This window comes from Ascochyta rabiei, chromosome 1, assembly GCF_004011695.2.
Source record: "Ascochyta rabiei chromosome 1, complete sequence".
In the NCBI taxonomy this organism is placed as follows: Eukaryota; Fungi; Ascomycota; class Dothideomycetes; order Pleosporales; family Didymellaceae; genus Ascochyta; species Ascochyta rabiei.
The window spans coordinates 1,806,460-1,820,560 of record NC_082405.1 but is presented as its reverse complement, the minus strand read 5'-3'; the positions used below and the strand labels follow the sequence as shown (position 1 = coordinate 1,820,560).

Below are 14,101 nucleotides of genomic sequence, written 5' to 3'. Positions count from 1 at the left end.
ACTTAACTTACCTTACTAGTAGATAACATCTTTCTAGATATATAGATCTTAACACCCTCTACTCTTAAGAAGAAGAGAATCTAAGCTTGTAGATCTGCTTTCTTAATATCTGTACACCTCTACATGTCAAGGCCACGGCTCTGCTCACCGTGCCAAGCATGCCTCAAAAAGGTAACAATGCTCACTTTGATAGTGAGACAGCGGCCAGAACAGTACTTATTTGCCATTACAGGTCAGAGGTGGACGCGCCACATGCCTGAGGCTAAGAGTAAGGCTAAGAGCCTAACACTACACACACACATGCACACTTTGCAATACCACACAGCTGCAGAATCGACCAGACACGCCGAACACCCACGGCGTCTACATCTGGACTGTGCGGGGGCGTGGGTTGGCGGTGGTGTGTGGGGGGGGATAGCGTATGTGGTAGGTACAAGTAGCAGGTACAAGTAGCAGGTACATCATACGCTCTCAAACCCTTGCCTCGACCTCTCCACGCCGCTCTGGGCTCTAGGCTCTACTGTCCATCTACACCTGCGCGAATAGTTACTGTGCGCACGTTGCGGGGGGGATACGGAATGGCATGCCGAGCCAGAGTGCGGGGTAGTGCTGTGAGAGAGAGAGAGAGAGAGAGAGAGAGAGAGCACAGAAGAGTGAGCCAAGTATTCCGTGCGTATGCAGAACAGAAGCCTCGTGTCAGTCAGCCTGTGGCGCAGGTGATGTATCCCCCACCACGGCGATGGTCAGACGTGGATGCAGTGTGTCGCAAGCTCTAGACACGCAATAGTAGATGCAGACAGCAGACCATTGGTATCCGTTGGATCTAGGTATGGAGTTTGTACCCCCTTCGTCTCTGCAGCTCACGGCGCTCTCCACCGCCTGACCGCAACCGAGCCCGCGTCGCGATCCGCTGCAGCGAAGCGAGGCCGATGCCAGCACCCCCAAGCCGACACCCCGTGCAGAGGCAGCTGCAAACTCGGAATCCACGACACGCCTCAACGCGACGCGAGGTTTGCGTCGCCGCCCAACGAACATGGGCGGGTGTGTGTGGGAGCGTAGTGAGGTCCCTGCGCGGCTGTGTGGTGTAGCAGAGCCCTCGGGGTAATTGGTCTTGCTAGGACGTGGATTGGCGACATGGACGTGGGTAGATGGATCGATTCCGTGTACACACACATACCCTGGTCTGGTCTAGTGTAGCATGAGATATATTCCAAGAGGACTGTTCACGCGGTGGCCAGCCAGCTATGCTACGATGAAGGGGGTGTTTGGGGTTGAGAGAACTCTGGGTGGCTTGGCGTGCGGTTCCGACCTCTTGTGGTGATGGCTGGATATTGCGACACGGCACGGCAGTTGAGTTGGAGGGCGTGCGTGAGAGGGTTGTTGAAATGGGTTAGGGGTTGGGTGTGAGGTTGGGTGGTTCATGTGGGTCAGTGCTGAGAGGTGTTGGAGACTGGATCTTGCGAGATCCTGACAGATGCAGGGAACTTGATCGGACCGTGACTTAACTGACGCGTTTGCACATGCTTGGCTTGTGCACATGTGCACATTGAATCGGCAGAAGTCGGTTGCTACGACTCTCGCAGCCGTGTATCTTTCGTTTGGCACCCGTTTTTCGTATCGAGAAACAGACAGACAGGATAGGTAGCCTCGTCTACACCTGACGCTGTGATGTCGCACCCATCACCGCGAGATCGGAGAGGGACATGTATGGCCAAACTCCCAACTCTCATCATTGTCACGTCACTGACAGCTCTTGCTCGCCAACACCTAACCGAAGCGGCCGTTTCACCGTTCAACACGCATCCTGCAGCAGGCATGCGGGAAGGCGCGCGTACCCGTTTTTTCTTCTTTCTCGTCTGCTTTGATCGGTGAGGGAACCACGTTTGCTACAAGGAGATTGGAGGCACGCGTCGGGAGGATTCCCGTGGTCGCACGTTGGAATCCCATGAGTGTGACTTGTGCATTTGAATCTTTGCTCTTGTGTTTGTGATGGTGTGAGGACATAGGTGAGATGCGTCTACTTGCTTGTAGTGCAAGGCGCCTTGCGCTGCGTGCTTTGATCCTGGACTGGGCTCTGATGAGAGGGGCGCGTTGTGAGGCTGTGGCTGATCACCATCGGAATGTGGAGTGAAGCGGGCAGACGCCCCCCACACTCGAAGCAGCTTGCTGAAACCTCACCTGCTCCTTTCCACATGCGCGCCTGACGGCTCATCCATGGGTCTGGTGCTGATCGCTGGCTACTGGAGGTTCTGGAGATGCAGAAGTCGTGACCCTGGCATGGTTGGTATCGGCTTAGATTGAGCGCAACAGTGAGGCTGGGAGGGCGAGGGTGTCCAAGCTGACGGACCGCAGGGTTGCAGGACTCGTGAAGTCAATCGACGCTCCGACATGGTTGAGATCGTCTGGTAGTTGCGAAGAACAGCCGAACTCCCACGTGGTCAGACACGTTTCAGCCAAGGAAGCGAGCCGTTTGCCTGCAATCCTCACCCGACACCTCAGCAGCGCCTGCCAATAACCGCTTGAACCCTGGTTTAATCACCACCCAATGTCCACTGCTCTCCAGCCGCTGGTCTTTGGGGGAGATAGGGCCGGTCGGTCGTCAGCGATGCAGCTGTTGTCCTTTGGTGGAGGGTCTGGAGCCACTGCCACGTCAAGGATGCGGAGTCGACGCCTTACCCAGTGATTTGCTCCCCTTGGCGGCAACGATGGCCCGCCCTGCGGCTTTGGTGTTTGGTACGGACTGAGCACCCGCGTGTCAGGGTGCGCGACGTTGGGCAGTAGCGTTCCGTGCTTGACGGTCAGGCCAGAAGTCAGACCAGAAGTCAAACCAGACGCCAGACCGGGACAGGCGAGTCTCCGGGGTCTGCAGATGCTGCGCTGGCTGCTCGAGCCGTGTGCAGGACAGACAGACGCTCGGATCTAGGCAGAGACTGAGAGAGAACAGCTCGAAGAAGCCCGGGTGCTGTTTGCGTTCGTATTCGATGAAAGCATGCTCGGACTCATTTGCGAGTGATCTATGCCCTTTGGACTCTCTACGTGCAGGCAGCTCCCTGCCTCTCGCGGCGGGGCTCCAACGATCCGCAATGCTCCGGATATCTACGCCGCGCAGGAGCGTCGGTTATCACGCCGTAGACTTTGCATCACGGCTAACAGGGCATCACAGCATCTTGCAGCTCCAGCTCCAGCGCCATATCGCAATCTCAACGCTTCTCCCAAGCCTGTCCTTTCTAATTGCGATTCGCTAGTTCGAGCAAAGACAGCGCCTCTGTCCCAGCCTCACTCGTCAGCAGTTCCCCCTGCTTCTGATCCACAGACGTCACGTTGGAGGACTAGAGACTCGACGCGGCGCCGGCAGGTGCATGCCGGCGCTGCGTCCCATAGTTCGCTCGTCTTAGCCCCGGCCAGACGCGCAATGGTCTATTGCGGAATGATAATCCATGTGCTAGCGTATGTGATCTTGCCGGAGCATTTCACACGAGCATATCGAGATTGGGCCGCGACATTATGAGCATGCGACAGACGTTGGACAATTCGGTGCAGCTAGCCTTCGCGAACGGAGTGGAGTGATCTGCGCAGTAGCTCGCGCCTCGATCAGGTCTGCCATGATATCGAAAGCAGCATTTGAGTTTACGCCGTCCGCGGTACATTGCGCCATGGGCTGGCGATGCCATTTGTAGCAATGCCTGCGACTAGAAACAGCATCGAGCGTGGACGCGCGAGATGGTTCACGTTAGCGTAAGCTGCATACGCGCACGTTAAACAAGTGGGAGGGCTCGTACGCACCGTGCACTGACCGCGACAGGGGCTGATGCGGCACTACTGCCAATGAGTGGGCGTAGAGCTAACACATTTCAGTCAATTTCGGGAGAAAGAGAATTGGACAAGTTCGCTTCTATTAAGTAATCAGCTTGAGGTGCGTGAGCTCTCCAACAGCTGAGGCGTTCGTAGCCAACCGTCTATATCATTCCAAACGTATATCCCAAAAGAAGCACCGAGAAACAGCCGTTAGCAGTGAGACGAAGAGCGTCCAACACCGGATGGGTGCGCGGCGCAGAGCAGAACGGGATCCTATCCGAGGCTAAACGGCACCTCCCTTTCGAGACAACGACGTCTCTTATTCTAGCCTTGTAGACAACCCCGTCTAATCGGTGGGACCTCGTGCTTCCCGACTGGCCCCGGGTAGGAATGTGCCGCACAAAATCAAACGGTTCTCCTTATACCGGTGATCGGAGGTATACGCAAAAGCTTCAGCGCTAGTCCGCCCAATGAGTTCGTGCTCGGTGTCTGGATAGAGACAAATGACAACATGCTTTGCGCCGAGATAAATGCAATATGGTAAAGTGTGTACAGTATATGCGCGCTACGCTGTGGCGGCCTTCGGAATTCCTCTCCGCCCAAATGGGGTATATCCAAGAAAAAAAGAGAAAAGCAAAATGTTCAGGTGGCGCTCGGGGCATGACGTGAAAGTGAAGCGTTCACGGGTAGAGGTCCAGTTGCTTTCGAACGTTGCGCAGGATCCTAAGGTCCATCTCCAGAATGGGCGAGTTTGGCGCAATCTCGCCGAGAACTTTGCACGTCCGGTCCATGAGCAGGGTGAGGTTCTGCTTCGTAAGCTGTGTGTCCTTGGGTAGGTACCTGCAGAGATGAGACTTGAAGACGGCTGCGAGGACAAGCATGTTTCCAAATTGGCTAGAGTCGATTAGTACAAAAGGCCGCGCACTATCAAGACCTTGTGACTTACGCATGCATGGTACCAAAGATGTTGGTCACTACCAGTCGACGAGTGCGGGCGTTGGCATCGAACTTTACGTACTTGCTACCAGGAGCGGCACCGACACGGTCGAAAGCGATCGTGCTCTGGATGGCCGCATTGATGCACTTGACGGCGACACCGATGATGCTCCGCTGGTCGTCTGATAGATCCACCAGTAGGTGAACGTTCCTGTTGGAAGATGAGCCAGAGGTGGGCGCAGGAGAGTTGTGATGAGAGGCCCGCGCTGTACTTGCTCCCGTGGGAGGGAAGTCGATGAAGTGATTTGCGATGCGCAAGTACGGACGTAGAATCACGTAGATGGACCCGTAGTACTTGGCACGCAAACGTGCGACGTTGATATCCGTGGCCGGTGGGTCTTCGTCGTTCCAAGCCAACGTAGGAGGCAGAACGCGTCTCCAGTCGTCCAAGATACGCACATGCGCTGTGGCACGGTGCGCCACTTCCTTGATGTTGTGAGTGTCAAAGCTGCGGCGAGCATCTGGATATTGTCAATACCAAATTCAATGCGTACGCTGCACAGTGTGCTACTTACTCCTGCCATATAACATGTTGTGCGCCTCGTTGAGTATGACACGGAGCCAGATCTGACTCGAGTACATGAGCATGGATCCTTCCTGCGTCTGCGGATCGGCGAACATCTTCTCCTCAACACTGGTTCCCGATTCAATGGGAACTGACTCGTACACACCATCTGGGTATGCGATTTCGCTCTGAAAGTCGGAAATTCTACTGGGAGGAAGAGTACTCATCTCGGCCAAGATGTCCGACTCCAGTTGGAGACAGGTCCAGTAAACACACATGACCAGATTGAGTCGATATCGTTCCTTTGGTGGCAAAGATGCTTTGTTCTCCAAGCACCAGTTTCGATCGAGTTTCTGGTAGTCTGCCTTGATAAGGACAAGGACAACGCGGCAAGCATTGTTGATCCAGCTCCAGCTCTCCAGCACTCGAGCAAACTGACTGAGGTAGAGTGCGGCCAAGATCATTGCCTGCGCGTGTGCCACTGTGTTGCCTCCCTGTTGGTTTCCTAGGATGTCGGTCGCGTAGGCAAAGTAGCCCATACCGGGCAGGATGTCGACATTGCGTGGCCGGTTGTCGTCCGAAGACTCGCTATTGAAGCTGCCGTTCGCGTGTACGCCCCAGCCGCCATTTGTGTGCGACGCCTTGTCGCTCTGAGGTGAGGGCAATGGATCATGATGAGCACATACTTTGCCGAGCGCCAGAACCAAAAGGACGAGAGCGTTGCGCAGGGAGCGTTCAATCGCGCCCTTGGCCGAGCAAGGCTCTCCATACGCACTGCCAGATCGCTTCCGTTTGAGGTTCTGGCTAAGCTGGTGATTAGCCAACGTATTGGCGGCCGGTGACCCAGCGTGCTTGCTGTGCATGTCCGGACTGTACTGCTCGCTAAAATCTTTGATCATCCTTCTCAGCTTACTGGCATTCATAAATGGATGCAGTTTGTGGATGTTCTCGATATACGAGTCATACAACTCCCACAAAACGCTGGAACGGAAGTCAGGTCTGCCGTCTGGTCCGAGTCCACCGTTGTTCTCTGGTCGAGGGTGGCTGCTGGGAATCTCGCCGGATGCTGTTCCCGGACTCGAGGTGTCGGCAGGCGGATGACCCCAGAGGCCCTCCTTGCCAGGTGCAGGAGAGGAGGCATCTACGTCGCCACCGCTGTCGGGGGTTCCCGGGCCTTGAGCTCCATCGTTGAGGTCTTGACCCTCGCCGACGCCCCACACACGAAGCAAGCCTCGATCCTGCTCAAGTAGCATCGGATACTCGGACACATCGTGGCCGCCGTCAATTAGCTTCTCGATGTAGTCGACGTTCCGGCAGAAGGGCGTCATCGATTGCCACTCCTCGAAGAGCTTGTGTGCTGGTGTGGTATGGTCACTCTGCAGTCCACTCTTCTCCTTTGGTGGCAGCCCTGTTGCTCCGCTGTGTTCGCTCCTGACGCTGTCGGCCGGAGTGGCTGGCTGCTGGGGCGGAGCAAACATGGACTCTTGCTTGACCGGAGTCATGGCTTGTGCCGCTACTGGAGACATCTGTGAGTGGGACACGTTTGGAGATTCCATCTTCATGCTGCTGATGCGACGCATTTGGTTCCTCCCTTGAGCCGGGGTGGGAAATCTAGAGCTGTTCTGGTCTCTGTTGGGCGCTGCAAAAGCGGCTTCGGGCGAAGCTACGCTGGAGATGTGCTCAGGACCACGAGCTAGAGGGAGCCTGGTCTCGACGCTCTGTCGCCACGAGGTGAACTCTCCTACGAGGTTCTTCAACACTTCGCCGATGTCGTTTACGCTGTCCTGAAGTTGCATCATGCTACGGTCTTGCCTGTGGATTGTTAGCTATTGTCGTCTGTCTGTTGGTTTGTTGGATTGGCGCGTACTTTGGAGGTGGCACGTCCTTGTACTGGCAATCGAAGTTGTTTTCCCTGCAAAACTGGCACGGTCTTGCTTCGTCACACTTTTGCTTTCGCGTTCGACAATGGTTACACGCCTGCGTGGCGCGTACCTGTTTGCGCCTTACTTGCTGACCAGCTGCACCTGCATACTGGCCCATGTAAGGGCTCTGCGCGTAGGAGCCTTGATCATACTGCGGTGCTTGCAGAGGTGGTGGGTGAAAAGGCTGGCCTACATTGTGATGTGTAGGGCTTATGGAATGGCTGTAACCGTTCGACATGTGGCCGTTGGGACGATGCTCAGGGTTCATGCCCCATGGACTCTGGTGGCCACCATGATCCATAGGTGGTGGTTGGGGCTTGACGTCGGCACTCGCACTGGATCTGGAGCTCTGGGGCTCTGGCACAGTAGCTGACTGAGGCGTGGGGGGCGGGCGGTAGGTGGAGATGTTGTCCTGGGAAATGTTCACCGCCGGAGGAGGACCGACGAGGCCATGGGGGCGTTGGCTGGGCGAGGGGATAGTGCGTGGATCTGAGTAGGCGCGTATATCAGAGCGCGGAAGGGATGGAGAGGGTTGCGGACCTGGATGGGGTGCTTGGCCGGAGGGAGGATAGGAGTGGGAGGGATGGGGTAGGCCGTGAGCAGGATAGTGGCGGGAGATGGGAGAGGGAGCAGCGTGGGCCGGAGTGGGATGGGATGACTGGCGAGTGTGTTGGGTGTGCGGCGGCGGCGGAGGGGGGTGTGGGAAGCCGTGGCCGTTATGATTGTACAGCGGAGGATTGACAGAGTCCAAACGGGGCCTCTTCTGGGCGGGCGCGTCGGGATCAGCCATCCTTACATATGCCAGACGCGATCCGCTCAGGCCATGCAGCTATGTATAACGGAGTACCTGACTACGACTACGGAAGCTGCCAGGTCCAAACGGCAGCAGCCCAACAAGGTCGGCGGGGGGGGCAGCTGGTGGAGAGGGTGGTCTCGGCAGTCGCAGGGACTCGAGGAAGACCAGTTCACCGCGTCAGTGCCTCAGAAGATGACTGGCTGGAAGGGAGGGTGCGGACAACAGGCCAATCCGCGTCATCGGCTGAGAGGATAAGAGAAGAGTTTGGAGAGCGTCGCAGGGCAGGTGCTCGGAGGCCAGAGAGCGATGCAGGACGGGAGCTTTGGCTCAAGCCGGGTGAGGAAAACGCAGCCGTGAGCGAGGGCTCCTTACCATGGAGCCGGAGGCAACTATCCGAAGCAGGGAAAGGGCCAGCGGTGGTGAGTCGCGGACAGTCCATGCGTCGACGTTTGTTGCTGGTGGGCACGCGTGGCGCTAGAGGCCCATTGCGGGCCGTGCGAACGAGGTGGCCGGGGTGCAGACCACACGGAGGCCAGATGGAAGAGGAAAAGCCAGACAGGCGCAGAGCAGGCCAGCAGTGGTGGCGCGTGGACGGAGGCCTGGCACTGCTGCGGACACGAGAGAGGGGCAGGCCAGGAAGGGAGGGCTACGACGGGCGGCGGCGGCGTCGGCGGGTTGTCAACCGTCCACACTCGAGTGGTAGAGAGCGAATAGCCGGGCCAGGCGGAGAAATCTGACCTGGGCGATATACAAGGGCGAGTCACGAGTGCTGCGCGCCGAAAGCGATTCAGCGGCAGCCGTGCAGCGTCGTGCAGCTCGCTTGTGCCAAAGACTTCCAAGCCATCCACCCAGGCCCATGGGTGAGGCATGGGGGCATGCCTGCCGGCGCGCCGTGCAAGATGCCATCTTGAGATGACAGAGGAGCCTGCCCTGGAACCGTGGAGGCGTGGAGGCGTGGAGGCGTGGAGGCTTTGCAGCACCTCGCCGCCTACCAAGCACAGCGATGCCATCGTCCGTTTGATCCTTCAGAGGCGCCGTTGCAGACATCAAACGTCCCTCCCGCCGCCGACCAGCGAGCAGCGAGCAGCGAGCAGCGAACAGCGAGCAGCGAGTCGTGTGTGGCCCATGGTCATGTGGGTATCGACGCCAGCGCCGCAATAGGGCCAGCTGAGCAACGTGACCTGCAACACCAGCCTTTGTGGTATCGCGCGCTGGCCTTGCTGTTGCTGCGGCATGCGCGCTTCTCCGCGCGCCACCTCCCTCACTCAGCGACAGCAGCAGTAGCAGCAGCAGCAGCAGCAGCAACCGATAAACTGTACGGCCGCCGCCAATTGCACAAAGATGAGAGGGCACATCCTAGCCCTCTCGGCGTGCCCTGCAAGTGGCCTGCAACCCCTGGCGCATCCCAGGCCTCCACTGAGCTGCGACATGGCGGCTTTCGAGAAGGTCTCGTGGAAGTGATGTGCTGCTGGTGGCTGGTCGGAGCCTCCAGCCATCGAGCCTTAGTGTCCGGTCCGGCTGGTGCAGGGAGGGGCATGCACTCCGTGGCCGCTCATCATGGCTCATGGCACGACACCGCCTGTTCAGGGCCGCTGTGCTGGAGGGGACTCGGTTTCTTCCGAACCATCTCCGTTCATCGCTTCTAACTTCTCCCCCAGCTGCCAGATACATCTCATCTTTCCTATCTGCTGCCCAAGATCTGCGACATTGGGCTGCAGTGCGCGGCCCGACTTTGTCCGCCCTGTGCCTCCATCGGCGCCAACCTCGTGTAACGAGTCTGGAGAGGCCAAGTCCGCAAAGGCGCCGCCCACTTTGCCAGTTTCAACTTTCAACCCTTTCGATTCCCACTATTCCCTTAGCGCGCCCCGTCTCGCGACCGCCAGAATGGCGTCAGGATCCAGGAACCACTGCGAGTCGAGCAAGATTCGCCTTGTCTGACCGAGGACTCTGTTTCCAGTGATCGACCGCTTTCCACGCCGCGTGCGCGCCAACCACCCAAGGCAAGAAGCGAGCTGGCGTCCCGCACGGTAGGCAGCCAACTCATGTGCCCGTGGCCACAGAGGTCAGCTGCCGTTGCATTCATGGAACAGGGAAGCGGCCCGAATGTTAATTCGCGCCGTCATTTGCCGAGCACCATTTCTGACCGGAAGTACAAGTTGCGGTCTGAATCGAAACGCTGCGATTCAGATCCCCTGGACCATGTTTTCGCTCTACCGAGATTGCTTGGGATAGACTTCCTGACAGAGGGGTTGCCCGTCCCTTGCTTCACGATCATGGGAGATCGTGGCGAGCCCACGTGGATCGCAACACCACGAGGCGCTGAGGCTTCATCGACACCCAGCATGGGTCAGGCGCTGTCAGCTCGCTGTCCTCATCAGCCTCCCTGACCCTGCACAAGTCAGCGTCAGCATGGCAAGCTCGACATCAATCGACTCAATTTTGCTCTCAGTCATCCCCGGAGCATTTGCCCTGTCACTTCTGCTACTGTTAGATGCAGGTGAGGCTGCACGCGGGATTGCCGGAGACTTGGCGAAGCACTGCTGCTAAACTGAGCTACCCACACCCCTCCCCGGGTGGGGTTTTGGAGGCATTTCGTGCATTTGCAGAGTGTTGAGCGCTGCAGCGGTGAACAAGTGCAGGTGACAGGTACCGCTTCCACCAACATCAAGTGGCATGTGACACAGCAAGAATCGAGGACTGCAGACCTGTGCGCCGGTGCAGCCTTAGCTTCGAAGTGGGTGCTCACCGTCTGTGTGATGTGAGGTTGTGGATACTTCGAGGGAGATCCTTGCGAAGAAGCCGCCAAGGACGCCAATCCCAATTGGGTCTTTGGAGCACTACGTAGGACGGACGGAGCATGCTGACCACAACCTCATGTTATGATCACAGAGAAGCTCCGACTACAGAAATAAATACTGAACCGTCAACTCGCTTTTACATCCACCAAGAGCAGTCAGAGAACACCCAAAATGTCTTTGGACAGGGTGACACACTATGAAACGCTAATGAGGCAAGGTCGACCGAGGTTGGCGTGTAGACAGACGTCACGACCTTCTCCATCTTCCACGGATAGCGACTACCCGCGCACAAGACCACATCTTCATTTTCGTGCCAACGCGTCTCATGTCCTTCTACCGTTCTGTTTAGTTTCCTTTCCTTCAATCGATCCACAAATCGGATACGCATCATGTTCATTGCCCTGGTCTTGAGCCTACTCGCAGCCACAGCGCTGTACAGAGGCTTCACCTTGTATCGAAGCTGGCAGAGCAACATAGCGATTGCGAAGAGCTCCGGCCTGCCAGTCGTGGCAATACCCTGGAATGTGTTTGGTGTCTTCTGGCTTGCGACCTTCTACATTTGGATACCAATACTGGAAGTGATTCTGCCTGCTTCGTGGCGAGGCCTCTGGTTTGAGTAGGTCATGTGTATGAACATCGTAAAGTGGGTAATTGACCCGTTGTAGTCTACTGGATCCCGAATGGGGTCATCGAAAAGGCCATGCTCCCTTTGAGAAGCTTGGAAAAGATGTCTTTATCATTGCCTCGGCGACCCGCCTGTCAGCGTTTGTTGCTGATGCCGAAGCCGTAACACAAATCACAACCAGACGAAATGATTTCCCAAAGCCACTTAAGATGTATGGAGCTCTCGACATATATGGCAGGAACCTTGTCTCCTCCGAAGGCTCAGACTGGCGTATGCATAGAAAACTCACCGCACCCAGCTTCGGAGAAAAGAACAATGAGCTGGTTTTCAACGAGTCTCTTCACCACGCAAGGTCGCTGCTTGGGCTTTGGACTGGGCCAGAGGGGCAAGGAAATGAGACTGTAGAGGACCCGGCGGTTGCCACCATGAGCTTTGCACTCTTCGTGATCAGCTCAGCAGGCTTTGATGTTCGTGTCAAATGGCCTCATGAGGATGAGACCCGAGCATTGTCTGTCGAGACTGACGAGTCCAAGTCGATGCTGGTCGGGTCGGAGAAACCAGCAGGCCATAACATGAGTTATCGTGAAGCCATCAGCGAGCTACTTCACAATATCATGTGGACTCAGATCATACCACCAAAGTATCTGCATTTGTCTCCCATCAAGGTTCATCGAAAGGTCGGCGCTGCAGTCACCGAATGGGGCCAATACATGGACGAACTTTACGAGAGGAAGAAACAGCAAGTGACATCTGGTGACAGCAACAACCCTGGCATGGACCTGTTCGATGCCTTGATTCGAGGAAGCGGCATCATCGATGGAAAGAGGAACATACAAAAAAGCGATCTGCTGGGGAACGCTTTCGTCTTGATGCTCGCTGGCCACGAGACCACCGCCAACACACTACACTTCTCCTTGCTCTTCTTGGCCATGCACAGGGATAGCCAGAAGCGCTTGCAACAAGACATAGACAAGGTACTCCAAGGCAAACCAGTCGAGCAATGGACCTACGAAGAGCATTTCCCAAAACTATTCAACGGCATGGCCGCAGCCGTCATGAACGAAACCCTCCGCATCATCCAACCCGTCCTTAATATCCCCAAATCCACTCCCCCAGGCCGCCCGCAGAACTTCACCATGGGCGACCAAACATACACAATGCCAGGCGACACCCACGTCTTCCTTAGCTCGGCCATTCATCGGAATCCAAAGTACTGGCCCGCGCCGTCGACAGAACCAAGCGAAAACGAAATGAGAGATGTCGATACATTCCGCCCCGAGCGCTGGCTCGCTGCCTCCAAGTTGGAAGACAGTTTCATTGACATTGGCTACGATGAGGAAGAACTGCGCGGTCCTTCCGGCGAAGATACATCCGCCGCGCTCTTCAAGCCCGTCAAAGGCTCCTACATCCCCTTCAGCGACGGCTTCCGCTCGTGCATCGGGCGCCGCTTTGCACAAGTCGAGATCCTGGCTGTTCTTGCTGTCATTTTCTCGCAGTACACGGTCGAGCTTGCCGTTGATGAGTTCGCCAGCGATGAGGAAGTTGAGACCATGAATAGCCTGGGGAGAGAAGCGGTCTATGCAAAGGCCGCTGCAAGAGCGGATCATTTGCTCAAGACAGAGGTTGCTACCATCATCACGCTGCAATTGAGGGGAACGAGCGTTCCTATCCGATTGGTCAGGCGTGGAGAGGAGAGATTTGGTATATGAAACACCATGGCACTTTACATCAGAGCAGCAAATAGCACACACATACACACACACACACACACACATGCACAACCCCTCCACCACCATCTCGCGATCCAACTCCCCCTCCCACAAAAATCCTCCACGCACCGACCGACCCACAACCCCCAACCCACCTCACGCCACCCTCTCTCCGCGGAGTGAAAAAAAAACATGCCGCACAGCCGTTGCCAAGCCACCCACGCGCTCCTTACCCGTCTTCTCCCGCCGCGTCCACATGCGCACCTAACCATCTCATCTGATCTCATCTCATCCCATCTCATCTCATCTCATCCCGCATGCCCACGGTCCTGCAGATCGCGCGCAGCGCGGCGGCGCAGCGGGCGAACCGGCTACCATTGTGCCGCAACGTGGGTGTGGGGACTGCTGGCGTGCAACTGTAGCGTGATTGTGGGTGCGAAAGCGTGGTAGTCGTTTACGCGATGGTGGCGAGGTGCGGATGGGGCTGGATGAGTAAAGAGGGGAGGGGATTGCAGGATTTGCGCAGAGGGGACGGAAGGGAGTGTGGGGCGTGGAGTCTGGGTGTGGTAAGGTGTGAGTTCCTGCTTTTGGTGAAGAAGACCATGGCGGAGGCCAAGGCGGATGCGAATGCGAATCGTGAATATTGCCCTGTTTGCTGTTAGCTGGATGGAGTGGTTTCACGAATCGTCGACTGCGTATCAGCAAGTCTGTTACCGAGAGATAAAATTAGTTCATTAATATCGTCTGTGGGAACGCTCGTCTGGTATATACAGCAACGGCGCGATGCTACAGACCCATCATCGTCCAAGGCCCAATGATGTACACGTGCCTACGTATGCACATCATCCTCCAACGCACATTTAAATTGGCTGCTAGGCAGTAGATTATCTTCGGGCGCGGGCCCTAAGATCTAGTAGTGAATAAAAAGGGAAGAGTAACAAATGTATACATGCTG

General features: G+C 56.5%; 2 protein-coding genes across 2 annotated transcripts, besides 10 other annotated features; one reads left to right on the top strand and one right to left on the bottom strand.

The window, feature by feature from the left end:
- Positions 1-129: 129 nt before the first annotated feature.
- Positions 130-270: a dispersed repeat.
- A 158-nt stretch (positions 271-428) lies between these two features.
- Positions 429-461: a tandem repeat.
- A 152-nt stretch (positions 462-613) lies between these two features.
- Positions 614-644: a tandem repeat.
- Positions 645-4,475: 3,831 nt separating this feature from the next.
- EKO05_0000527 (uncharacterized protein) lies at positions 4,476-8,008 on the bottom strand (the record flags this gene model as incomplete). The annotated part of the gene is made up of 4 exons (XM_059635449.1): positions 4,476-4,689; positions 4,742-5,252; positions 5,307-7,108; positions 7,164-8,008. 4 exons carry the CDS (start codon positions 8,006-8,008, stop codon positions 4,476-4,478), a joined length of 3,372 nt encoding a protein of 1,123 aa, XP_059491432.1.
- A 660-nt stretch (positions 8,009-8,668) lies between these two features.
- Positions 8,669-8,688: a tandem repeat.
- A 263-nt stretch (positions 8,689-8,951) lies between these two features.
- Positions 8,952-8,984: a tandem repeat.
- Positions 8,985-9,084: 100 nt separating this feature from the next.
- Positions 9,085-9,126: a tandem repeat.
- A 160-nt stretch (positions 9,127-9,286) lies between these two features.
- Positions 9,287-9,318: a tandem repeat.
- Positions 9,319-11,201: 1,883 nt separating this feature from the next.
- EKO05_0000526 (uncharacterized protein) lies at positions 11,202-13,146 on the top strand (the record flags this gene model as incomplete). Its single annotated transcript, XM_038936602.1, has 2 exons — positions 11,202-11,428; positions 11,478-13,146. 2 exons carry the CDS (start codon positions 11,202-11,204, stop codon positions 13,144-13,146), a joined length of 1,896 nt encoding a protein of 631 aa, XP_038803069.1.
- A 35-nt stretch (positions 13,147-13,181) lies between these two features.
- Positions 13,182-13,211: a tandem repeat.
- Positions 13,212-13,415: 204 nt separating this feature from the next.
- Positions 13,416-13,459: a tandem repeat.
- A 292-nt stretch (positions 13,460-13,751) lies between these two features.
- Positions 13,752-13,788: a tandem repeat.
- Positions 13,789-14,101: the final 313 nt, after the last annotated feature.